This window comes from Leptonotus elevatus, chromosome 16 (assembly GCF_054856555.1).
Source record: "Leptonotus elevatus isolate MCC_2025b chromosome 16, RoL_Lele_1.0, whole genome shotgun sequence".
Classification (NCBI taxonomy): Eukaryota; Metazoa; Chordata; class Actinopteri; order Syngnathiformes; family Syngnathidae; genus Leptonotus; species Leptonotus elevatus.
Genome location: NC_141254.1, coordinates 10,900,971 through 10,928,018, shown reverse-complemented (window position 1 = coordinate 10,928,018; position 27,048 = coordinate 10,900,971). Strand labels below are relative to the sequence as shown.

Sequence of the window (27,048 nt, the reverse complement as noted above, 5' to 3'; positions counted from 1 at the left end):
CACTCATTCACTCGCCTAAAGTTTCACTCTCTCACTCTCTGTGGACAGGGTGGCTGTGCAAGAGCAGACGCGTATAGTAGAAAGGTTTGTTGTACAGCACCTGTACCTTCAATGAGCAACTCCTGCCCATGACTTCCCAGCAGCGTGCGGGACAGGAAGGGCGCAAAGTCCACAAAAATTTCCCTAAGGAGCGGCGCCACCTTCTCCAGGGCTCGCTCAAGCTTGGTGGTGATGCTGCAAGGGGAAGACAGCAAATCAACGTTAGCCCGCTGGCGACGTCACAGCCCGGTGAGGGTGTGAAAATGCGGGCAGGGGAGCGCATGAGACGAAACAAAAGGGAGGAAAGACACGCACGCACTGGGTGATACGGCTTTAAGAATCCAATGTCAGATTTTTTAGATTTAATTTGTTTGTTTTTTACAATATAAATGTTTTTTTTTTTATATATATTTTTTGACTTTACATCGACATTGAACAATTTTTCATTGAATATTTGGAATAATTGTTCAGTTGGTTGATTGTGAATAAAAAATAAATTTAAAAAAATATTAAACTTAAACTTATTAACTTTATTGAAAAACTGTTTAGTTCATTTAAATAAATACATTTGTTAAAAAATATCAAATAAAATTTGCAAATGAAACATTGAACAACTTTGGTCAAGTATTTTTTTCATGTTTTTCTGTTGACCAAAATGAACTTTTTCACGTTTTTCTTTTAACCTGGCCCATCTGTTTGTTTTAAAATTGGTAATATTCACTACCGCCATCTACTGGACTGGGGTGGAACAGCAACAACGCTAACTTTATATATAGACAACATTACGACAATACCGTGGTATCTTGATATATGGATTATTATTTTAGTTTTTAAGCACTTTAGTTTGTGTGTATGCATGTGGTGAAGGTGGGTGGGGCATGGAAGGCGATACGTTGGGGGGGTACTTGGCGGCGCATATTCCTTGCCTAAAACACTGTCCTGCATCTCGGGGGGCTGCCTGGAAGCCTGCCAGAGAGCTAAAAGACTTGAGCTCAGGGGGCGTCTGACCACTGCGCAATGCACACTGCGCCACCTCACAATAGGCACTGCAACACAAACACACACGCACACACACGTACACACGCATGATTAAGGGACGTGGGTGCACACTAACACCACTCGTACAAACTAAACAGGTCTAATTTAAGCACGTTCAAAATCAATCGGCACACAAAAGACATGTATGGGACATACTTTATTATTATCATTTTATTATAATAATTACAGTAACTTTACCTTGATCCATAAAGCACATTTCAAGAGACCGGGTGGGGTGGGGGAAGGGGGGGGGGGGTAGGATGAGGACCAATGGAAGAAGCGAGAGCAGGTGAAGCAGGAAGTAAAGAAAAACTGAAGCCATATGAGGAAGAGGAAGAGGAAGAAAGGGGGGCGGGTCGAAGGCTCGTTCTGACCTCATGTTCTCCATGTTGTCTTCAGGCATGGGTGCCACCGTTTGGACGGCGGGCAAATTCTTGCTGGTGGCCCCGTTCACAAACGATGACGACGAAGACGATGACGACGACGCGGAGTCCGTGGCGCCTGGACAAGATGGACATGTACACAGTAAGTAACAATGTGGTCAATGTGAGCCGGTAGTGCACGGTTAAAATGCAGATGACTGAAAATAAATCAACCACTTATAGTCACTGTCAGGGGGTGGGGGTGTGACCTCCTACATCCAAATTTGGTCAATTTGATTTTTTCACAAATCGATAATATTCAATCCCAGCATTGGTGTGTATTTTTATTTATTCATTTTAACCCTGAAGGGAAAAGCCGAAAGAAGAAGATTACATTTTTACAAATCATTGACAAATAATGTTAAACAAGGCTTGCTCTCTTTGACAGTTCAATGTTAACGGTTAAAAAAAAAGAAAGCTTTTCCCCCTGAAAAGTGATGTTTTTGTAGATGCCCGGGTTCCCGCTCGACACCAGTGCCTTTATTTTAATAATAATAAATAAATGACAAAAAAGTAATAAAAATAACTAAATAAACAAACAACATGAATCAATAAAAATCATTGAAAAAATAATGAAAAACCATTTAAAAATCAATCATTGTAGCTGACAAAAAAATTACATAAGATGTAAAAATAATTCAAACAACTAAAACATTCCAATAAACAAAAAACAATTTAATAAATAATTAAACTAAAGTAAAAATCTAGTTTTTTGTAAAATTACTATAAATATATGCACATACATAACTACATGTACTGTATATATATATATATATATATATATATATATATATATATATATATATATACATACACACACACACACATGGTATATACACATACGTTTGCAAATATATTCATAATCACACTTTTAATAAATGCAGCTTTTTTTTAATTTAGATGAGTAACCAATTAAATAAAATAATAATAATATATAATAATAATAATGTAAAAAAAATAGCTCAATTAAAATAGCTCAATTAAAAACAAACAACCAACTACTATAACTACCAAATAGCAATCAATGAAAAAATCATTAAAGTAACTAATAATGTAAAAACAAAATAAATGCTCCTCTGCCTGCTCCCTTTGTGGTTAGTGCAGACAGCATGGCGATCAATAGAAACAAATCCATGTGAGGGAGCTCCATTATGCTCCTTGGATGCACACCACCGCACGTCTGACTAACACAATTTCCGATGGATGTTCCCATTAGCATTCTGTGAGGCGTCGCATTGACCCGATTCTTAGCCCAAATGCATTTTTCGCAGGGGTTTATGTATGCATGGACGTGATCGGTCACCTGTGGTGTTGATCATGCTCTTGGGCGTTGCCGTGGCGGCGGCAAATATATTCGGCGTGCTGCCGGCGGCGGCGCCCCCGGTAGTGGGCGTACCCACTGTATTGACGGACAGGCTGCCGGGCGGCGGCTTTTTCACCGGAACCATGACGCTCCTGTGAGACAGACAGAGTGGTTACTATTGATGAGGAGATGATGGCGGCAGTCCAAAAGAGCATCGACTCGCTGCCGGATGACAACCTGACGAGAGAGGAAACTAACCTATCAAAGGAGTGGAACTGCATGGGCAGCATGGGGTGAGTCTTCAAGGCGGGATCGGGGTGGTACGGCGTCGGGCCGGACTCTTGGCCTGACTCGCCGCCGTCCAACGGAGCGGCCACCAGGCTCTTCAGGATCTCCTACATTCGAGGCAGAGGGATGGAATTTGCTACAACTTCAAGCACACGGTGCAATTTTAACGATTTTCATGATGCTTTGTAACACGTAGCTCTGAGTTTCAGGCTTTTCCCAACGATCTTCATCACCTTGACGTTGATGCCTTTATTGGTCTGGCTGATGCTGGAAATAGACGAAGGGGGCGCCTGTCCGGCGTTGGGGTTGCGAGGGGAATCCAGAAGGCTTTCCTGCGACCTCCTGACGTCCGACAAACTACACAGCAGGTCGGCTGGGCCGCCGCCCACGTCCCGATCTCGGTCCCTGTCCGTCTCCCGCCCCACCAGGCCCAGGCCAAGCCCCAGGCCCATCTCGGAGCCGTTGAGGGAGCCGCCCACGTGGCCCTCCTCGCCGATGCCCGAGTCTGTGTGGGGCAGGCCGGCGCGGGGGGAGTCGTCCACGGGGGTGGGCGTCTGCTTGTCGCGGTCGGAGAAGGCCGAGGACGGGTGCTCTGGAGACGCAAGGAGAAAATCATTGTAACATTCTTGACATGTTTAGTATCGATTCTAATTTCCTCAATCGATTCGATTTAAATTTTTAACTGGTAAAGATGTTCGTGGCCTTTAAAATTCTATTTTCTTAAGAATTTATAAATATCGGCCTTGAAAAGAAAATTCGATTCAATATTGATTATTCAATATTGATTACTCGATTTTTAAAACCCAGCCCTAATGTTTTGTAGATTTGTCATAGACTATTCAAAAGCCATTTTCTACTGTTTCTACTATCAAGGCTCATCTTTTGAACAGCAGTATACTGTAGTGTCTGATGCTCAATTTTGACGCCTCTAGATGTTTATTTTTAATGTGTCTCTGAACAGTTGATAGTAGAGTTGTGCTTTGAGATACAAGTGGTACGACTTTCGAGTTTTTGGAAAAACGAGCCATGGTTAGGCTGAGTGTTTTTGCTTGGCCAAAATTTGCTATGTCAAGAAAAAGAGGCTTCAAGCTGTTTTTTGTCACTTGCGGTTATAGTTTACAGTTAAACTAAACATAAAAAATGAGGAGCAGCACAATGACCATTGAATTGAAGCAAAAAAATTAGGAAACTGTTCACGCTGGAACGGATAAATTTTGTTTCCATTCATTTCAATGGAAAAAGATGACTTGGAATGCAGCACATGCGTTGTGACTTACAAGGATGGTCAAGGAACAAATTCAACTTGTACCTCAAGGCACATTTGCATTATGTTTTTTAATAGAAAAAAGGGTCTTAAGTCACCTGTGCTAGTGGGCGAGTTGATCTCGTGTCGGATACTGCGCCCGGACAGGCTGGTGGACCTGCTGATCTCTCGCTGAGGCTCCAGGATGTCTCGGTACTTGGACACCATCAGCACTGAGATGAAGTAGACAACAGCCAGGGCCAGGAACTGAGCCTGCTTGCTGTCATCCTGCAATGAGGGGGTAAAAAAAAACAACACCAATCATGTTAAGCAATCACATGATGTGACGGGTGGTTTGGCTAACGCAACACGGCGCACTTACCACATCTCGAAAAACCACCGCGCGCAAACGGTTGATGTCCACGTCCTGCAAGAGGCGGTCCGGGTCCTGCTGAACATGGACCATAAACACGTGGTCAACTATGATGTCATGCATGCATGCAGTGGTTGCATGATGGAAACCATGCATGTCCATTTATTGTGCTGCTACAAACAGATTTAGCAACAAACATGCAAATAGGTTTAAATATTTTAAAAGCCAACTTCCAACCAAATTAGCGCCATTTGGTGTCACTTCTACAGGTTATTTGTGTAATATTATGCAACTAAACAGAATTTATTTATTCAAATGATTTACACAGATTTCCAAAGAATATAGTGAATCTTTTAAATACTTTTTACAATAATGCATTAAATTAGTTGGAAGTCCTTCCTTAATTTTATGGAAGAAAATATTTTGTTTGTCAGTTTGTCATGAGTAGCAAAATATGAATATCGCGAGATAATATATTACAATGTGGGCATACATGGCTTTCTGTACGAGAGTGCATGTGTAATAAAGAGAGCGAGAGCGCCACCTTGCTGGCGGCGGTGGCGGCGTGCAGGCTGTCCTGCGACTTGCTGCTGGTTAAAGAAGTCTTGCAGTTACGTTCCCGCTGCCTCTGCCGGCACTCCAGACAGTTCCTCACTGCCACGCAGCACACTGACACACAACAAGTATAGAACACAAAATGGCCAACACGGGTTACATTTAAATGGAGAGGTGACAGAATGTTTAAAAAAATCCGCAGTCGATTGATTAGCTCCACACACTGATGACATGCGATTTGCAAAAAGCACAAGACTGCTCACTCACCAAGTCTGAGGCACTGCCTCATGAGGCCGCCGGAGGACATGTTCTTCTCGGCCTCGATCTCGCTGAAGTTGAGCGAGCTGGCGAACACCAGCACGTCCACCATGGCCATCAGCCGCGACAGGAAGGTGACGGCCGTCTCCGACGACATGCCCTGTGTCGCCTCGATGTTCTCCAGTTCCGTCTAAATGGGCGAGGATGAGGTCATTGAGCAGAGCAGGGGCGGGTGAACTTTTTTGCTGAAGGGTCACATTTGATTTATTTTAAAGGAACAAATGAGCCAGGTTATTTGTAGTAAAAATAAATAAATACACAAAAAAAAAAGCTCATTTGTGTATAGTATAATTAGTAATTAATTTACTCATAGTGATAATGAATAGTTTATGAATAAAGTAGTTTGTTTTAATAAAATACTTCATTCTCATTTTATTAATTAATTTATAATTTTATTATTATTTAATCAGTATAAATAACAAAAATGTGAGTTTATTTTACTAATATTTTATGTGAAATTGTTCATTTTAATTTAAAAAAAGATTATGTTAATGTAGGTAATAAATAATTTAACTATAATCCACTAACCAATTATTTAATAAAATGGAAAAACACTTAAATATTTCACACATTATTTAATTATCACTATCATAAAAAAGTTGCTTTTATATAAAAGGAAATACAATGAAATTCCATGCAGTTATTTTTAATGTAATTATAATAAAACATTTATTTAATTCAATTAAAATTATGAAAGTGTTTATATTAATATTTTCATGTGAAAGGGTTATTTAAAATAGTTCAGGCTAATTTTTTATTCTTCATAACTAATTAAAGTATAAACCTTTAAAATTATTTTATTTAAAACATTTATATATAGAATTATTTATAGAATAGAATTAGAATTATTTATTTATTTATTTTACAATAGAAAAAGACAAATGAAGAAATACATTTGAATTAATTAAAGTTTTGAAAAATATTGGCTAAAATAGTGCGGCAAATATGACAAGACTCTTGAGAATGTATGTGGCGCGTGGGTCGTACTTCTTCGTCTCAGAGAGTGAGGAGGTGCGCATCATGCCGGTGGCATCGCAAGTGAAGTTGCGTGTGACTTAGCAGTGCAATAATTCACCCGTCAATCACTCCAGTGAGCAAGGCAAAAGTGCGCACACAAACACACACAAACACACACACACGTGAGGACACACTGATGCTGGGAGCTCCCCCGGTGGTGACGTCATTCAGGTTCTTTTTTTACGCTTTACCCACCTCGCCCCCCTCGCCTCCTCCCCCCGGGACGGGCGTCACCTCCTCGCCCTTCACAGCCGCTCCCGTCATCCTCTTAAAAGGTCCATACAAACGGAGTATAGGAGAAACTAATACAAGATAACAGTGGAACCCACAAGGTCCAACACAATGTCTTTCCCCGTGGGAATTCAGTTTTTTTTTTTTAATAGCAAAATTCAGAGATTGAGAGCTGGGCACACCCCACCCACCCAAAAAGAAGGAAAAGAGAGTAAAAAGGAAGGAAGCAAACTTACACTGCTGGCACTACTCTTAGAAGTCTGCACATGCAAAAACACACACGACAACAACCAAAAGACGACAAAAAACACACACAGAGAGGAAAAGAAAACAGCAATTTATATAAATGAACAACAAATGAAGTTGGTTAAGTCAGAAAGATGTTCAAACAGGGTGTCTGGCGGCTTCAAGGAAGGCAAATCTAAAAACTGTATTAAGGACACGATCGCCTAATTGCATAACTGCCCAAATCAATTTTAACCTGTTACAATAGCAATATAAACATGATATTTTTTAACTACTTTTTAAAGCTTAATTCATCACGTCTTTTAGGTCAAATTTCAAACACTTCCGTTTTTTTTGTGCCTTTTCCATCAAATTAAAGATTTGGATCAAGTTGAACACTTTGATCAAATTTAAAACTTTTCAATTTAAGATTCTTCGTCTTTGTCTATTAAATGCAATATTTTTTTATTTAGACATTTTAAGGCCACCATCATAGAACATTTCACCAACATTTCCAGATTTAAGATCGTTTTCAGGCCACTTACATTAACTTAAACACTTTTAAAGACTTATTCAATTACATAAATTATAGTCTTTGTAAGACTTTGAAGGCATTTACAATTAATGAAGGCCATTTTAGGATCTCTCATTCGCTGAGTTTGCACTATTATTTTTCTTGAAATAAATGGACACAATGTGGCATTTTTAAGGATTACAGTAAACGTCTTTTTTTTTTTTTTAGGATAATCACAACCTTTTATTTGTAAACATAAAAAATGTTTATGGTTCTGCCGACACCCTTTTAAACAAAGAATAAATACTGTTAGTATAAGTTAGACCCCAGAAAGGAAACAAAAAAAGTGGGTTTTTGTTGTTAGTTTTTTTTTACTTTTTAAGACATGCCTTGTGTCACCACAAGGTGTCACCGTCGCAACAACACGTGGCATCAGTTCCCCCCAGCCGCCACAACGTGGAGCCACTTACGGAGGGCGAGGTGGCAGCAGACAAGAGCGGCAGGATGCCCCCACAGGCGATGATGATGTTGTCCACCATCTGGGAGATGAGGTGGATGGTGTTGTGCACGAAGATGATGTTCTCATTGCTGTTGACAAAGTCCATCACCGACTTGGTGGAGTGGCTGCAATGAGAACATTTATCTGAAATGGCCACTTCAAACCAAAATGGTAAACTTAATTTTTTTGTTTTGTTTTATGGCTTGGGTTCTTGAGACTTTTATGTGGGTCTAATCTTGATAGATACATCTACCACATTTCATGTTGCTAGGTGAAACTGTGGTCAGTGTTTGAATTAGTGTGTTTGACCAAAATGGACGCTTAAAACCAAAATGGCAGACTTACCGTTCATTTTACTGCATGGGTTTTTGAGACGTTTTTTTGTGGTCGTACTCATGATATAAATGCCTACCAAATGTCATGTTGCTGACTGAAACTGGCTTCCTGGGCTACATTTTCAAATTTGCATGACTTGTCAAAATGAGCCAAAATGGCTACTTCAAACCAACATAGCAGACTTCCTGTGTGTTTTTAGGTATGTCTTCTTAAGACCTTTTTGTAGGTCTACTCATGATAGCCACATACACCAAATTTCATGTGAAACCATCTGCGGGGGCTGAATTTTCCCAAAGTGCCTCACCTTCTCCACACGTGCACGTCGGTCTCCAGTGCAAAGAGAAGGTCAGTGAGCAGCCTCTGGTGCATGGGCGACCACTTGAACTCCGGAATGCGGAACATGGTGGTGCGCGGCCCAGGGCTAAACTGGCGCCTCTGCTCTTCTGTCATGGGCATCCCCCTGAAGCCCAGATCCACACGAAGGTCTCGCTCCAGCTGGGCAGCGCTGCGGCCGTGCAGAGCCTGACATTGAGAGTTAACAATGTGTCATTTCAAACCCAATTTGATACCCTAACACTGGTTTCAAACCCTAACTTGAAACCCGAGCACTTTGGTGCTCACCTGTGTGGTTGCAGTCGTTGATATCTTCTTCTCTTTGCCGTCATCAGACCTCTCAGTATCCGACGTGACGCTGGCCGTGTCTCCTCCTCCTCCGGCCTTGAGAGACGCCGCCTCGCCATCGGCGCCCGTCGCCCCGTGCGCGTCACCCTCAGGAAAGTCTGACCGAGACGTCGCCTGGTTCCGGGCCTCTGCGATGGAACTGATGTCAGCCAGCGGGCTCTGGATCTTGAAGGGCCCGTCCTCTGGGAGATCACTGGCTGAGCTGCAGCTGGTCATATGGGCCAGCAGGCTGAGGTCATCACTGGTGCTGGTGCCGCCTGGCGGGGCGGGCTGATCCGGACCGGGCAGGACCAGGGTGTCAGTAGCCGCCAGAGCTGGGAGGAGCTTCTCGTCGACCTGGAAGAATCGCAAAAAGTTTCATACGGATCGTGTGTTGTAAATTGTTTAGCTCTTTTGGACAGCTACGCTAGCATTAGCATTAGCAAATGTTAGCATGCAGGTGACCCGTTGGTACCTTGCTGAAGAGGAATCCGTTGTTGGTGGGTACACTGTCCTTCTCGTCAGCCAGCGTGATGAGGGGTCCCATGATGCCGTCGTCCTCCAAGGTGACACCTGAGAGGCCCAAACTTGGCGGCACACGGACCGCTACAGCCGCAGTGGCTCCGTCGTCTTTGGGCAACAGGGTGCCGTTAAGGTTCTGCACCACAGCACAGTAGGCACTATCCAGGAGCGAGTCCACCTCCACCAGGGGTCCGTTCTCCATGGACCCGCCGCTGCCCACTCCGCCGCCCCCACTCAGGCCTTCAGGACTCAAGTCCAAGTCGTCCAGCTTCACCTCAGTGGCCTCCACCTTCTCGGCTTTGATGTCCACCAGCAGGTCGTGGACCTCCACCCTCACACCGGCGCCTTGCTCGGGGTCGCCACGCTTAACAGCGCCGTCCGCCAGCAGGTTGCGGGATGAGTCGCCCCCGGCCCCGCCGCCTCCGCCCTCGCTGTACTCGGCCTCGCTCTCGGGTGTCTGAGAGGCGTCGTCCATCTCCAGGTTGCCGTTGACGACGGGTGCCGGAGAGGCGGAGAGGCCCGAGATGGTAGACACGGAGCCTTTCTTGCCTTTCTTCATGTTCTCCTCCTCTTGACGCTGGTACTCCTCGTACATCTTGGCCAGGTACTCCTTGTGGGCCTCGTATGTCACCTGTAGCCATAGCAATGTTAGCCATCATCCGTATTAGCCATATGAAGGTGTAGTGCGGCTCAGACCTTGGAGTGCGCTATGGACAGCGTGTCCACCCAGACCCTCCAGCCGCCCCACTCGTATTTGATGGCGTGGTAGAGCAGGATCCTGAAGATGTTGTAGACCATCTCGGTGATCTTCTGCTCCTCAGGATTCTTTGGGTTGATGTAGCCCAGCGAGAACATCCAGTCCTGCCACACCGAGCACTGCAGCAGGCAGCTGCAATTCAAATGTAGCATATACACAAATGATTGGTGGCGCTCTCAACCCAACTGAAGAAAGCCATGTACGGAAATGGAACAGCAACAAATTAACGGAGCAACCACTACTGACTTGGCAACTACTGAATTAGCTAACTAACTAACCAACCAACCAGCTAACCAGCCACCTAAATTGCTAGCTATCAAGCTACTGAAACCTACCATATAAGCAGCATTTATTTTTAAAAATTGTTTAATAACCCAATCTGCTAACTTGTCAAGACACTAACCAATCAAATAACCAGCTAACCAACTAACTTTCTAAACTAATTAACTAACTAACTAGATCATCAGCTACCATAAACTGACAAACTAATTATAATCATAGTAATAATAACTTCTTCTTTTTTTGTGCTGCCAGTCTGAAAAAGGCCTTAAGGAGTTGCGTGACAGGTACCGTCTGTTTTCTCTGCTGTTGCTGAAGAGTTTGATCATGTCGGACAGGAAAAGTCTCCTGACTTCCATCAGCTCGGAGCTGGGAGACGAATTCTTCAGCAGCGTGGCAACAACTTTCAGGATCACTGCATATAGTAAATATATAGCACGTTAGCCCCTAACAATGTTAGCCATATGAGCGGCATTGGCAATAATAGCAGCATTAGCAATCTTAGCTACACTAGTAACAAAATATTGCCAAAATAGAGATCATAGCTATTTTTAGGGTATTAACCATTTTAGCAACATTAGTATTATTAGCCATAATAGCATGAGTGACAAAATCATTGTTGAAATTTGCAATCTTGGCTGAATTTATGGTATAGCAATTTTAGCAACATTTGCCATTTCAACAACCTTGGTGACAATGGCGAAATGCATGATAATATTGTTGAAATTAGTGATAATTGCTATATTTCTGATATTAGCCATTTTAGCAACATTAGATCACCAAATGATTCCTGAGTGCGGCCCCTGCTGCTGCTCACCGCTCCTTCAGGGGTCAAATGCGGAGAATGAATTTCGCCCCTCTCAGGTGGGTGTGACAATCAGTGGTACTTAAACTTTAAGTGACTTAGCTTTAGGATAAAATGTTGCACAAATTAAGAGATTTGGGCTATATTTAGGACATCAGGTATTTTAGCAATATTAGCACTACTAGTGATAACAATACGGCTGAAGTTGAATGATTCTAGTTACATTCCCGATACTAACCATTTTAGCAACATTGCATGCTATTTATGATCATGGAAATTAGCAATCTGTGCTTCACATATCGGCAATGCTTGCAACATTAACAATATCACTGATAATAGGACAAAATTAGCGATCCTAGCTAGTTAGTAAGGATTGGCAAATTCCTAGCTAATTAGGAACATTAACAACATTAGCATAGTGTAACAGGGTGGCGACTCACTGGGATTCTGGATCTTGATGGTGGAGTCCGGTTCTGGGTGTGGCTTGTGGACCACCTGCGTGCACACCTGCTCCGTCAGGATCTGCAAATGCCATAGTGAGTGAGTGAGCGCATCGCCACGGTAACCGGGTAGCCAATCACGTACCTCGTAGAGAGTGTTGTAGGTGGTGACAGACACGGTGTTGGTGTGCATCATCAAACGCTCGCCAAGCAGTGTGAATAGACTGTGAGTGTGCATGATCTCCACCTTCCTCCTAAACAAATACATTATAGTACCAATGTTAATATAGTACCCATTTTATCAATATTAGTAGTTTTAGCAAAATATTAGTGAAAAATGAGACGTAAGCGACATTAGCAGAATAAGCTATTTACGCTACGTTAGCAATTTTAACATGATTAGCAACATTACCGTCTTTTTTATAGATAAAAATGTACTTACTTATGACCAAGGTGCTTGAGAAAGTATCCAAGTACTTTGAGGGCCTGTACTCGAATACTCTCGCTCTTGGAGGCCAGCAGCTTGCAGATCACCCTGCGGCACACACACATACGCACACATTTATGTTATTTTAGTTCTTTTTCCGGGTGGGAGGTTAGCTGACGACGTCCGCCTCACCTTATCCCGTTCCTCTGGTCAAAGGCGGGAATCATGGAGGCCGGGTGCTCAGACATGAGCGCCACCAGCAACTGCAGCACATCGTGAATGTTCTCGTCCTGTAGGGGGCGGAAAAGACAACATTACAACTTATGACGATCCTTTGACTATTTGTGATAACAGCAATAATATGAGCTACATTAGCAATATTAGCCACATTAGCAGGATATTTTAAAAGCACCAACCTCGTGCATGGTCAACAGGTAGTTGAGAATACTCTGTAGCTCATCCTCCTTGACACCCCGGTCCTAGAAACACACAAGCAGAGCATTAGCAATATTTTCACCATACACCATATTAGTAATACTGTTGGTAGCAATATTACCCTAACAAGCTTTTTATGCCTACCTTAAGTATGAGCTGTTTGAGGAAGAGGAGCATGAAGGCTCGCAGGGAGATGATTTCCTTTTGGGACGGTCGAGGTCCATCTGAACACCCACACACAAATATTAGTAATACACACATTTTTCATTTCCCGTTAAAGAAAACAAATTTATTTCTAGATATTCATCTGCAAAATAAGACAGTGGACATGATATTACTACAGAAGTACACATGATCTAACCCGACATGCCGATATTGGCAAAATGGATACGTGATACTCAATCTTCTCACATCAGCTATATTAATAAGAGAGATGAGCGATAATAGTAACATGGTGATAATAGATCATTGCAATATTAGCCGGGTAAGCCAAGTTAGCAACATCATTGATAATAACAACATGACTTAGAGTACCAATATAAAGGAAATTAGCAATATAAGTGATCTATAATATTAGTGATATTAGTCATGCTAGCATTTAGTGATAATAGCATTATGACCAAGTAAGTAGCATTAGCAATATAACTGATATCAGTAATATTAGTGATAATGGCAATACGACCTATAGTAGCAATATAAGCAACATTAGGGGTGTTAGCTATAGCAATATCAATGGCATTAGCAATATTTGCAATATTAGTAATAAGATCAGCATAAATCAAATTTCAAAAATGAAGTTCTTAAAAAAAAATCACATTACATATACATAAAACACAAATATTATTACATATTCAAAAGGAAATATATAAATAATAAAATGCGAACAAAAGAAAGATAAAATGTATACATTTATTTCATATGTGCAAGAAAATGTTTGAAAATGTAAAAGTAAATTGTTTAATTATTATTATTAATTGATGAAATACCTATTTAAAAAAATTATGATTTTGTTTTACTTAAGGTGCCTTATCATGCAATACAACAACTAATTGTATCCAGAGTTTAAGCTGCTTGTGAAGCTGCGACCAATTCGCATGCAAATTCATTCCATCGCAGCACAATTCAATTAAGTAAATCAAGCCAATCAAGCTTGGTCTGTTGCCATGGCGACGTGGCCAGTACGTCATGGGTAATACTGGGGGAAGACAAAAAAAAAAAAACTGCGCTTACCGAGGCCTTTTGGTGTGATGGCGCTGCAGTCTAGTGGGTTGACGGCCCAGTAGTAGTACTTCAGTGTGTGCATGAGCTGCAGCACTGTGCCCACACGCCGGATGGTCGAGTAGATGGTCGCCGTGCCGATGAACTCCGACGACAAGTACGTGTAGAGAGACAGCTGAACCTGGCACGCACACACACGCGACACCATCACAAATCATTATTACTGTCCGTGGACCACAATATCATCACAATTATTAAATGTGGACATTACACATAAACCTCAAACCTCCATTTTACAGTCAGAGTGAAAGTGGCTTTTGTCGCCTTCCCCTTCTTATTTGTGGCTAAGATACCCACATCACACACACACACGCACACACACGCACGCACTAACTTTGGCAGGCGTGTGTATCCAGATGGCGGCGTTGAACAGGACGTGGTCGCACAGCTGCTTGAGGAGCGGCGCCCCGTGGGGCAGACCGTCCAGGTACTTGGCGAAGGACAAGAATTGCTCCAGGACCGCCCGAGTGATGTGGACCCTAGACGACTTCGCACAAGATGAAGAAACGTCAAGTGAGCAACATAAGAGAAGAACATTGTAGAGTTGAATTATTAGTATTTGAATCACGGTTTCTGAATTTTGCATCCCCCAGCTGGCTTGTACACAAGGTTCAAATTCGGTAGTGAATGGAAAAAACCTTTGGGATGAGTTTGTCTGGAAAAAGTCATTAAGTATTGAGGACCAAAACGACCGTAGTAGTTTGTAACGGCGGAGTCCAACCCAAGACATGCTTAGGACCGCTCCCTCATTTGAATAATCTTTCGTCCTGACAGAGCAGCATGAAATAAATAAATATGAGAGCAGAGCAGTTTTATTTATTGATTGATATTTAATTCTATTTATTATTTTTTTTGTATTTGTTTCCACATTTGTATTTGTTTTTTGAATCAGTTTTTTTTTATATTGTTGTTTTAATTTCCATTTATATTCATTTTTTTGTATTTAATTTTTGAATTATATATATTTTTATATCAGTTTTTATGTTTACTTTTATTCATGTATTTATTTGTTTATTTATACATTTATTTATTTAAAATTTTTGATCCTCCATAATTAAGACCATAAAATGTCCGCTTGAAAACCACATGGCAAACTTCGTGTGACTTTTCTGGCATGACTTTTTTGTGGGTCTACTCATTATGGACACATCTACCAAATATCATACTGCTAAGTGACACTGGCTTCTGGGGTAGAATTTTATTCTTAAATTCTACAGTGTGCAACAAACCCCAAATGGCTAACATCGTCAATCTTTTCAGGGCTTTTCATGTTGCTAAGTGACATTGGCTTCGGGGGCTGACTTTTTTTTCACCGACCTTCTCCAGCAGGTATCCGATGACCAGGAAGCCTTTGCCTCCCAGCATCTGCTCCTGCATTGCGACCGAGCTCTTGAGGAGCTCCACCAAGAAGGCGAGCAGCGTGGCACTACAAACAGAGTATACGCTGGAATGAGATCCAATTCGACATCCGCAACAAATAGGTGTTTTGGCGACTCCTGACCACACAGTGGTGTCCACGGCAGCATCGTTGAGCTGCTTATAGTCCAGCTGGGCGAAGAGCGGGAAGAGGACCTGGATGCCGCCAATGGAGTGGATCGCACTGTGGATGGAGTGCGTCACGATGGCCTTCACATCCTGCAGTTGGATAAAAGTTATTTTAGCTTGTGTTTTTTTTTTCTTTCAATAAATACCATTTTTCATGCCCTGGCATCGAAACAAAAAGTGTGCCCATGCTGACAGACTGCAGGTGGCGCTATAACTTATTTGTAAGACCATTAAAACCATCCGAATCTCAACATTTATGGGAGGAAAATAAATTTCAAAAGACTTATAAATACAACATTAGTAAGAAAACAATGTTTTCTCTAAGTTGATTATCCATCCATACATTCTAAATTTGGCTCATTTAAGGAGATTACTGTGCTTATTAATAATGTCATATGAACAAAAACACGAGTTTTTTTTTTTTAAATATGTTTAATATTTTTTAATATATACAGCAAATTGCATTTAATATATACATCTAAAAAGCAATTCATAAGCTTTATTGTGTGATATTAAATTAATATTAAATTTGTGAAATATTAAATGTACTAATTAAGGAATGTTTAATGTATATAACATTGTGTAAATACAACACCTAAAGAGTAATGTTGGAAAACTTTAGATTCATCAAATAAAAGATTTAATTTATACAATTAAAATACATCTAATTCATAAAACATATGTAATCAACTGTATATTAATTAAACTAAGAAAATAAAAACTGTATTGTGTAAATATTTTTTTCTTTTTGATTAAAAAAAATAAATTAACATGAAATGAACTACATTAACACCAAAGGGGGAAAAAACAAAAACAAGATGCTCTTTCCTGCATTCTGGAAAATGTCAACTTTGAGTATTTTTGTGACCTTCATTCAGCGTCCTACACACACACACACACACACATGCAAACGTACACACACGCATACACACAAACACACAGACCTGCAGCATGAGGGCGTGTGGCGAGTGCACAAAGATGGAGGCGTTCTCTCGCGGCGAGGACTCCAGGCAAAGCTGTGCGTCGGTGGCCTTGGCGTTGTACGTGAAGGAGATGGAGCTGGCCAGTTTGCCGTCGTACAGAACCTGCTTGTGGTGCTCGGCCAGGTGGATGTCGCTCTCCGACTTGAACTTGAACGTGCTCTGTGGGGGGTGGAGAAAAGGTAAAAGGTTCAAGGTTGGCTGGGAGGAACATCTGGGCAGACCCAAGTGTAATCGGCTTCATGGAGCGGGAAGCGAGGAAGCATTAGCTTAATGAACAAAGCGCTAACACGAACGCTAATTCAATTAGCAGCAGAGAGAGAAAAAGCAAGATTTAATATGACGTTAGCTTTAGCCAGCTAGATGTTATATTCTTACACACTACATATTTCATCATGCCTCAACAATTTGACTTCTATTATTTCATCATGTCAGCAATGCAAATTCGGAATCATTTCATCACGTCTCACCTTGTATCCGGGACCGAGCTGGTGTATGGCAAAGATCTGAGCGGGGTTGAGCGCCTCGCTGAAGACGTAGATGGCACCAAGCTGGCCGCAGAACACTCGGTTGGCGTCGGCCGTCTCCGAGGAGCCCAGGAAGCATTTGTCGTAGCTCTAAGCGGAACAAACATGAATAATGTAGCTGGGATACCTTTTCATCATGTCCCACACAGTACATAAACAAAATGCCAGACATTTTTAACATCCTCATCATTCAAATGATGTAGCTGTGTATGTGTATTTATTTATATATTGTCAAAAATTTCACACCTTAGCAATTTATATTCTGTAACATTTCTGCCATTTATGTCTCAACAATTTATCACCAAGTCTCAATTCATATTCTATATACTTTGATGAAATTCATATAATTTCATGTCTCATGAATTTATAATCTACATTTCATCATGTCTCAATTTATATTCTATCACGCTTCGTCTCTTTGATCTTCTTTCCTTGTGCAAGTGAAGTGGCCAAAACCTACTCCACAGTGATTGATGACATCATTTGTATCATCTACCAATGACAGACACCCACACAGCTTTTTGCTTACACTTTGTTTTTATGCTACAAAGTGTCAACTTGTGAAGGACGCGCTTCCTCCCACCACCCACCCCCCCCCCCCCCCACCACCCGCCCCCACCCCACCCCCGCGGCGACTTGGTGCTTTTTGCTTCACGACCGGGTTGGACAGCGGCCCGAGGGCGACTCAGGGAAAGGACTAAATGTCGGCGGCGTTTCTCTTACGTCGTTGGTGTTGACGTGCCAGGCCATGTCGCCGTAGGAGACCAGCTGCCCGTTGACATAGCAGCGGATCTCAGAGTTCCTCCAACGGTTGTAGATGTGCACGATGCTGATCATGTACCACTGCAAAAAATAAATAAATAAATAAATAATCGGTTTAAGCATGGGTTTGAAAACTTTTACATTTGTAAAATGGATAGACAGGACAGGTCATTCATAGATTAAGTAAAAAATATTTTAAATGAGGAAATACAATATGTAAAATTTTGATAGTACAATAAGATGATCATAGCTGCTCTTGGTTAGCATTAAGGAGGCTAGCATTCTCTCCAATAAAGCCACAGTCAAGTGCGACAAGCAGGCTAACCGAATTTCCTTTTTCTTTGCACACTTGTTTGTTGTTCTCACCTTTCGCGGCTGGAAGTCGTACTTGACACAGTGTTGGAAGCCCTTTCCTTTGGACTTGAGGGAGGTCACGATCAAACAGTTGCCCACAAAGTGAGCCGAGTAGCCGATTCCTTTACTGGTGCGGAAGCTGCAAAACAAAAGGGAGGGAGACAATTGTAATGTTGTCTTTGTTCTTTGGCATGATAATAGCCACTTTGTCAAGAGACATAAACGCAACTACAATCACAATTAATAAAAATAGTGCCTTTCCGCTGTCAACTGCAGTAACAGCCATCATGCACAGTAGAAGTCGATGACCTGTCCAAATAAAGTCCAAAGCATATTCGCGTGCATGCACATGTGCAATTGATGTATCATATAATTAATGTGATCTCTGCATCTTGCCAGGTAAACTTCAACAAGATAAAAATGCACAAATTGAAATAATCCACAAAGTCAAAGACGCCCCACCGCAAACTCGATCATGGGTACGTGCAATGTACTGAATAGGAATGAACCCAACTATTAGGAATTCAACATAAAAAAAAAAATCTATCAAATCTATCAAAATAATGACCAAAAAATAATAATCCACAGAGGCAAATAAAAGGGTGCAAAATAAATGTCGTATGATTACTCTCGGCCATTAATCATAACGACAACCTGGCACAATAGAAATAAAGTAGACATAATCCACAGACTCCTAAAAATCTCCACAGCATGCACAGGCACATGCGGGCGGGCATTCACGTCATATAATTAATGTGATTGCTCCTCTCGCCAAGGTACGGTAGTCGCCACCTTGCATGACAGAAATAAACAAAACTAGTAGAAATAATCCACAACGTCAACAATAGTCCATTGCAGGTTGTCGCGTATGATTAATGTGATCTCCAGTTATTCGTATTAACTGCCACCACACACAATAGAAATGAGCACGGCGACAAGAAATAACAATAAAAACTTCCTGTCCTAAAAGCAAAATAAAAACAAATGAAGCAATTGCAGCTGCCTCCCCCTGCTGCTGTTTGTGGGTACAAGATGGCAGCGTGTAATCTACACACACAAACTGAACGACAACAAGATGGACGACAACAGCAAGCGCCTGCTGGACCATGATAAGAGCTAGCAGGGCCGGAGGGGGACAGGGGGGGAAGATGAGGGCACCTGCCACCCGGCAAACGGTTGCGAGGGAAACACACGTAGTTGTTTACCATACTCAGCGTATTTCGTATTTTAAACAACCACATCACTTTGCTTTAATGTCCGCTAGCTTAATGCCGACAAGGCATTAAGATGATTATCGGTTTGACGGTTTACCGTGGTTTAAAAAAAATTTCAATAGCTGCTAATACTGATTGACACTGCAGGTGAGGGGGACTACTATCCAGCGCACAATATGATTGGCTGCTTGCAGAGTTTAGCAAACGAGCCGTCTCTCTGAAGTTAAAGGCTTCCAATTAGGATAAGCGGTGACTTTTATACCATACCAAAATATGAGAGTGGGATTAAGTCGAACCCACATTTTCTACCTCCCAAAGTAAACCCGTTTTGGTTTCCCCGGTGACTGACTCACCAGTAAAGGTACGGCTTGTCTTTGTCCACGTTGATGTTGTTGAGCGGATCCTGTCGGAACCACGTGTTGATGGTGAAGCCGTTTTGGTACGGCCACTTGGCGATAGGCGGCAAAGCGATGGCCTGCGGCGACACAAACGGGAGCGCGCGTGCTTACAACCAAGTGTTCAGAATAAAACCAGCGGTGGGTGAGTTCCAAATCACATACCGCAGCGCTGCGTCCGGGGAAATTGAAGAAGGTGTCGGGGCCGTGACGCTGAGGCATCTGATTCAACACGGACAACAACTTGATGGCGTGTCTGGGCTGCGAAGACACGAGGATTTGAAGTGAAGGAGAGCGAAGAGGAGTGATTGACATTTACAAATTGATACGCGCTCCCTGGTGGAGGGAGAACGCGGTGTGACATCACATCAATAAGCCCCTCAATCGCCTCATCAATACCATGGCAACTCCACATCGACCTGTCTATCTGTCTGTCTGTCTGTCTGTCTGTCTGTCTGTCTGGAAAGAAGAGCTTTCTGCTGAAATCAGGACATCTGAAACAAACATCACACATTGTCTTTATTTGTCTATAATTTGTGGGGATCTGCACCGGGAAGTGTTTTGAATTTATTATTATTATTATTATAGTTAGCTTTTATTTCGTTGTAACTTTTTTCAGTTTGTTTTAATTAGTTTTTAGAGCAAGTTTGTTATTTTTTCTTTTTTTCTTGAATTTTTTCTTTTTTTGGTTTAGTATTAAATTTTGGTTTTATGGAGTATTTGCAGAATGCGAGTATAAAAGAAAACTACTACTAACTAACTAGTATTGTGTGATTCCCAAACAATTCCAAAACAACAGTTCGACCATACAGTAAAAAAATAAAATAAATACATTTAAAATGAGCCCTGAAAGCTCAAAGACAAAAACTAAGGAACTTTTCACTTATAACAATTGTTTCTTTTATTAACATAAAACATTAGGTTTTAATTTTATTTTATTAACAAAAATATTTTTTCACTAAGAGTTTAAGCTATTTTGATAGTTTTCATGAACTACATTAAAATTGGACTCTGCACACACTTTTTTGGCTTCACTACTTTGTAGGGACTGCGAAGTAAAAAGACCTGAACGTCCACACACTTTCTTGCCTTTAGTACCATTTGTGGACTGTGGAGGGGACCTGAACATACTTTCCTGTCTCGTTGTGAGGAATGTGGAAACAAATGACCTGAACGTGCTCTACACAATTTCTTGTTCAGATAAACATGTCTGAATTCCCCCACACGCTTTCTTGGCTTTTCAAGTTACAACCATCGAGGAAAAAGACCCAAATCTGCCCCACACGCTGTCTTGGCTTCACTTACTTTGTAGGGCTGCTCGGGGAAGAATTCACAAATACTCGGCCCCGGAGTTGGCCGTGCTTACCCAAATGCCGTTGTCGCCCCTCAGCATGCTGAAGAGCAGCTTCAGTTCCTTGACTGTGATGCTGTAACTGGCCATGACGCCCAACATGTCCACCAGCAGGTCTGCAAACACAAACCGGCAAACACAACGTTCAATGAATCCGAAAAAAAAAGAGAGCATAATTACCATAATTTTGTAAAAGCTGAATTATTGATATCGGATGTTACAAGATTGAGCACAGTCGCTAAAAGGAAAGGTGAGTAAATTTTATAATACAAATAAACATTATTATTATTATTAGGTCTTATAAAGAGCCTTCCAAGTGACTTGAAAACACTTTAAATTCCATCCTGATATTTTGCTGCAATCTTTTCATATTTGCCTCACAATACCTCATCGTAGAATTATTGATAAAAAAGTGCATTTTTGTGCGTGTTCGCCGAAACAAGCTCGACTTTGACGTAGCACGGCGGAGAGCCAATCTGCTTACTTACTTACACAGACTCTCCTTGTGTGCCATTAAGGCCGCGTAGATATGTGAATAAAGCTGCAGCGGATTTCATTAGAGGAAATAAAGCATCACACACTGTGTGTGTGTGTGTGTGTGTGTGTGTGTGTGTGCGTGCGTGCGTGCGTGTGCGATCAATGCATGTAGGTCATTGAGAGCTGCAGCGTAAGTCAAAGCACTTGTAAAGCACATCATCCTGCAGAGACATGATGGAGGGAGGAGGGAGAGCGGCATTAAAGGAAAAGTCAAGGTCGACGCAATTACCGGTATGTCAAAGAGACTTCACACCATGAATGTACAGTATACACACTTTACTGGCTTGTTGTGTGTTTTTGTGTGGTCGATTGAGGAAAATAACCTGAATGCCCCCCCCACACACATTTTGCAATGTATTTTGAATGTCCAAATAATTTGCTGACTTTACTAAATTGTGTGGATGATCGAGGAAAATTACTCAGTCGATACACACTTACTTGGCTTTAGTGGGGATTGTCGAAGAAAATGCCTGCAGCATGTGCTTCACTATTTTGTGAGATATTTTAATTTTTTTTGGAAAAATGACCTGAATGTCTAAACTAGGGACGTCAGGCGATTAAATTTTTTTAATCGTAATTAATCGCATGACTTCAATAGTTAACTCACGATCACAAATTTTATATCTGCTCTAAATGTACAATAAAATAGTTTTCATACTCTTGTTAACATAAAAGTGGAAAAAAATGTGGAACTAATAGAAATATGGCTGCATCGTAGATACAGTAATTTCATAATAATTTCATAAAATGAAGTTAAAATCAATAGTAAACCATGGCAAAATTTAGCCTAGAATCCTGGATGGCCGACGACTTCCTGTTTGGTAATTTGACTTTTTTTGTGGTTATACTCATGGCAGACATGTCTACCAAATTTAGTGTACCAAAACGAAAAAAATAAATAAATTGGTAAGTCAATCTTTGCGAGCATGCTCCAAAAGAGCCAAATTGACTGTAAAAAAAACGAGTGCGATATTGATTTGTGTTGGTCCTTTTTCTGCCACTAGATGGCATAATTGCATTTGTAAGACATTGATGACAGTTCAGTGCATTTTTCTTTTCATATTAAGAGCTATTTAATGTTTAACATAAAGTAACTTGTGGAATTCTGCATGTTTAAAAAAAATGTAAAAGACAACTTGACTCTAGTCTCCACAAATATTATTATTTAATTTTAATTACTGCTAAATTTGACGTGGACGTGTCTGCTGCATTGCGACTGGAATTCCCCCCAGTACAGGCTTTTCCAAGTAAGAGATGGTCATTAATCAATTAGTGGTGTGAAAGGAACTTTAAATGAACTCAAAATTAACACACACATTTTGACACCGCTAGTCTAAACACACTTTCTTGGCGTCACTACGATGTGAGGACTGTCGAGGAAAATTACTTGGATGTTCAAACACACGTTCTTGCCTTGACTGTTGTATGCATGAGAAACAAACACACTCACACACGTATGCTGTTTACGCGGCGTTTACGACCCGCTGCTGAACCAAGCGGTTTAATGTCTGGTTGAAAAGGCACGCTGAGGAAAAACACTCGTCAGGGGAATTGGCTGCCGAGTGAGCGAATTTGGAGGATAAGCGGAGAAAGCATCAATTACACAAAAAGATCATCTGGAAAAAGGAGATGATTGACTCTCACTTGGCCTCCACTGAGTGCCGGAATACACTCAAGTGCCTCCTTATCACAACAAAGGTTTACTACATACTTGTGATGTGCACTCCAAATAATACGAGAATATATTCCACAAAATTGTGGGGGATTTTAGCTGAACGAGACAGCATTTTTTTTTTCAGATTAGAAGAATATAAAAACTTAAAATGTGTATATATAAGGATTTTTTTTCCAATAAGTGTATAATTAACTCTCAGCCATTTTCACTGAAGCTACCCCCTTCACTCCCGGCTGTTTTACTGGATTTTGACTGATTTCGCAACACTATTGTGTTCTACTGCTACAAAAACATGGAACATACCAAAAGAAAGATTAGAGTCTCTTCTTTCATCAGGAAAAACAAGTATATTTGTATCTGTTTCCGTTTTGCAGCAATCAGCATTAGGATATAGCTAAGTTTCATCATTATTCACAAATCTATTTAGAAATGTGAGTAATGAGCTTTTTTTCAACATGGCCCTGAATGATCTCTTCTACTCTGCTGCCACCTGCTTGCCGTTTTATTAAATAACTACCATTGCTTTAATCCACCTCTTCGTGTTAGAAGCTGCATCAAAGCCTTCTGGATTGCTCTTGGGGAAAAAAAAAAAAAACGTGTAAATACGTTTTCGGGAGCGAAGGACAAAGTATTAAAAAAATGTATTTACACATTTTTGGGTTTGAATGAGTTAAGAATCGCCCTGCACTGAATCTTTTTTTCTGCCTATGCAATCTATTGAGGAGGGCTGATTCCATTTAAAACAAACCAGCAATTGACTTCAAATTTGGAAACTCGTTTCTCACAATCTCTCACCTGCGATCATGTCGTCCACCGTGCTCATCTTTAGCAGCACCTGCTGGATGAGGCCCACCTCCGTGCTGGTCTGCAGGTTGCGGACACTCTTGCGCAGGATGGCGGTGAACATGCTCCAGATCTCCGCCTGGCACGTCACCTCACAGTGTGACAGCAGCTCCACCATGCAGCCGATGCTCTCCGCCTCCTGGATGATGAAGTTCATCTCCAGGTCAAACTCACCGCCCACAAGCTGAGGGTGGATGGTGGAGAAGAAAAAGAAGAAGGGACAATGTTGATACTTCATGTCAACATTTAAAAAAACAAATGGCCACTTGGTCAAGTTGTCAACAATGAATCTTCATTTCATTTTTTTTTCCAGCCCCTGAAACAAGTTTTACTAAAAAATAAAACATTTTGCCAGGGATGTCAATCATGAGTCTCAAGAAGCCATACACCAAAATTTCAAATCTGCCATTTTGGTTAAAAGTGGCCATTGTTGAGTCATTTTGGCAAATTCAAACATTCTTGGAAACTGGATTCACCAGATAGCTTTGGTTCGAAATTTGAAAATTCAGCCCTCAAAGACAGTTTCACTTAAAACAAACAAAATGTCTGCCATTTTGTTTTAAAGTAGCCTTTTTAAGGATATTTTTGGACATTTTCAGTCCCTCAAAAATTCCTCCTCGGTTTTATCCAAGTGCTTCCAAATTCAAACCTTGTATGGTAGACAGACGGACAACGGTAAATTACAAAGAATTTGAGGTTTGGTCATCGCATGTCGGCGGAGCAGCGAGATTTGATGACTTGCCATTTAACGGGAAACTCTTTATAAGTCAAGTCCAAGAGGTCAGAGTTGGACCATAGGCTAAGTCTTGTTTGACTTAGCATCACGAAATTTGGTAGCCAAGGGCATCATGACTAGACGTACAAAAGACTAGAGAATTTTTTTATTTGGGTTTTTAGCACACATTTTAGACTCATTTTGTTCATTTCCAGGCAAGGAAAACTTTTCTACAACTAAATCTGAACTTCGTATACCACACAGATTGACAGCGCTAAATTATGATGCATTTACATTTGTTGTCATTGCGTGTGGGCGGAGAAGGGCAGCGAATTTTGATGACTCACCATAAAACGGAAAAACTAATTAATTAAACAGAAAACTGCTCAACCAGACTGTCTTCAGATGGACGGATGGATTCTCATGTTATGTTTCTACACACTCGTCCTCTTAAGTAAGACTCCCTCACTCGGAGAACAACAATCTCTCAAAATACATCGGCTTTAAAAATGGCCGGCTCCCCTTCCTGCCTCAGTGCTCACACACACACAAACAAGCAAGCGCGCACACGCACACCCCTAAGCTGAGCCACAGATATCATCATTGCAACATGGAGTGCAAATGGCCTGCCTCTTAATGGCTGATGCAGCGTAATTACTTGTGAAAAGTATCGCTGTGCCTCTCACACACACACACAGTACACACACAGGCAAGTACACACTTCAGCCTCGGCATACTTCACGATCCAGAAAGTGGTCGCTATGGTGACCAACAAGCTAAGAGGACACACACAGGCACTAACACACTGCGAGGAGGTTATTAAATGAAACCGAAAGAACCACATAATGCACCACGCTGGATAAAAGAAGCGCAGGGATGAAGAAATATCAATAAAAAGAGAACATTAGACTGGCCTGGCACAGTTATTTAAAAAAAAAAAAAACAGTAAGTCTTAGTAAAAAAATTAGAGCTATGTGTCTAATCTTAAGCCAACAAGCACTGAGTCCTTTCTGGGATAAATGCAGTTGTCATTTTGGCCACAGGGTGGAGCTAAGTGGAAGGGTTGGTTCCATCCATCATTGATCAGCTAAAAACAGGGGTGGCCCAGTTCGGTCCTCGAGAGCCCCTATCCAGCCTGTTCGCCATGTCTCCCTCCTTCAGCGCAGCTGAATCTAATGATCCGCTCATCAGCAAGCTTTGCAGAAGCCTGATAACGATCCTGATCATGAATCAGGTGTGTTAGTGGAGAGAAACATGGAAAACAGGCTGGATAGGGGCTCTCCTTTCCCAGATGACTTTGGGGGAGGAGGCTGGGTAAACCCAGCGCATTAAGTTTGATGCCTTGTCTTGAATCTGAATACTTCAATAAGTCAACTCCACAACGGCAGAAAGTGACTAAATTTCTTAAGAAATTCAATCTCCAAAAGCCAGTTTCACTTCGCAACATCACACAGGAAGTCCGCCATTTTTGGTTTGAAGTGGTTATTTTAGGGTCAACAACTAAGTTCCTTCACAAGGTCAAAGCGTGAACAAAAGTCTTGTAAATCCAGCCCCTAGGGCCAGTTTCACCAAGTTAGCATTTTAGCAACATAAAATTTAGCAGAAATATGTATACCCACAAAAAAAAGTCTCAAGAAGTCATGCCGTAAAAGACAAAGGAATTCTGCCATTTTGGTTTGAAGCGGTCATTAACAGCAAGTTACCGCCACAATGTCTAAAAACTGTTGGGTCAAAAATAACCCAACTATGGGTCAAACATGGACCAAATCGCTACTTGGGTCAACTTGACCTAATTTTGGTTCAAAAATTGGGTCATTGTGTATAAAAAAAACCCAGAATGTTGTTTCAGATCCGTTAATTGGGCGCAACTTTCTGGGTCGTTTTGCTCAAAACAACCCAGAAAAATGGGTCAAATTGAGCCATGTGTAAACATCTTTTGAAAATGTCTCTTTTCTTAATCTTTTTCTCTTTCACTAGTTAGCAACATGGTCGACAGATCTATCATGAGTGGATCCGCAAAAAGTGTCAAAAGGCTGTGCTGCAAAAAAAAAAAACACACACACACAGGAAGCTTGTTATTTTAAAGTGGTGTAACCCAAGGATCCCCTGCACTACATTTCAAAAGAATCATTCAAGCACTGCGCAC

General features: G+C 41.4%; 1 protein-coding gene across 12 annotated transcripts in view; it reads right to left on the bottom strand.

The window, feature by feature from the left end:
* The window catches only part of nbeaa (neurobeachin a), a 65,052-nt gene that overhangs the window by 17,099 nt on the left and 20,905 nt on the right, over positions 1-27,048 (bottom strand). For 2 of the 12 annotated variants that reach the window (XM_086097907.1, XM_086097909.1), the window contains exons 2-37: positions 24,140-24,371; positions 21,148-21,248; positions 19,947-20,042; positions 19,740-19,861; positions 18,185-18,311; positions 17,780-17,899; positions 17,000-17,146; positions 16,494-16,691; positions 15,506-15,639; positions 15,322-15,430; positions 14,339-14,491; positions 13,957-14,125; positions 12,871-12,950; positions 12,708-12,770; positions 12,484-12,581; positions 12,307-12,399; positions 12,010-12,118; positions 11,865-11,946; positions 10,911-11,034; positions 10,280-10,472; positions 9,537-10,214; positions 9,023-9,418; positions 8,706-8,923; positions 8,037-8,190; positions 7,064-7,087; positions 6,792-6,863; positions 5,529-5,709; positions 5,251-5,375; positions 4,716-4,784; positions 4,453-4,621; positions 3,324-3,682; positions 3,061-3,197; positions 2,803-2,954; positions 1,452-1,578; positions 966-1,085; positions 101-234 (exon numbers count right to left, since the gene is read on the bottom strand). In XM_086097907.1, the coding sequence (XP_085954033.1) occupies positions 101-234; positions 966-1,085; positions 1,452-1,578; positions 2,803-2,954; positions 3,061-3,197; positions 3,324-3,682; positions 4,453-4,621; positions 4,716-4,784; positions 5,251-5,375; positions 5,529-5,709; positions 6,792-6,863; positions 7,064-7,087; positions 8,037-8,190; positions 8,706-8,923; positions 9,023-9,418; positions 9,537-10,214; positions 10,280-10,472; positions 10,911-11,034; positions 11,865-11,946; positions 12,010-12,118; positions 12,307-12,399; positions 12,484-12,581; positions 12,708-12,770; positions 12,871-12,950; positions 13,957-14,125; positions 14,339-14,491; positions 15,322-15,430; positions 15,506-15,639; positions 16,494-16,691; positions 17,000-17,146; positions 17,780-17,899; positions 18,185-18,311; positions 19,740-19,861; positions 19,947-20,042; positions 21,148-21,248; positions 24,140-24,371 (5,665 nt within the window). The remainder of the gene's footprint in view (positions 1-100; positions 235-965; positions 1,086-1,451; positions 1,579-2,802; positions 2,955-3,060; positions 3,198-3,323; positions 3,683-4,452; positions 4,622-4,715; positions 4,785-5,250; positions 5,376-5,528; positions 5,710-6,791; positions 6,864-7,063; positions 7,088-8,036; positions 8,191-8,705; positions 8,924-9,022; positions 9,419-9,536; positions 10,215-10,279; positions 10,473-10,910; positions 11,035-11,864; positions 11,947-12,009; positions 12,119-12,306; positions 12,400-12,483; positions 12,582-12,707; positions 12,771-12,870; positions 12,951-13,956; positions 14,126-14,338; positions 14,492-15,321; positions 15,431-15,505; positions 15,640-16,493; positions 16,692-16,999; positions 17,147-17,779; positions 17,900-18,184; positions 18,312-19,739; positions 19,862-19,946; positions 20,043-21,147; positions 21,249-24,139; positions 24,372-27,048) is intronic. The other 10 variants (XM_086097906.1, XM_086097917.1, XM_086097915.1 and 7 more) reach the window with 8 other exon arrangements.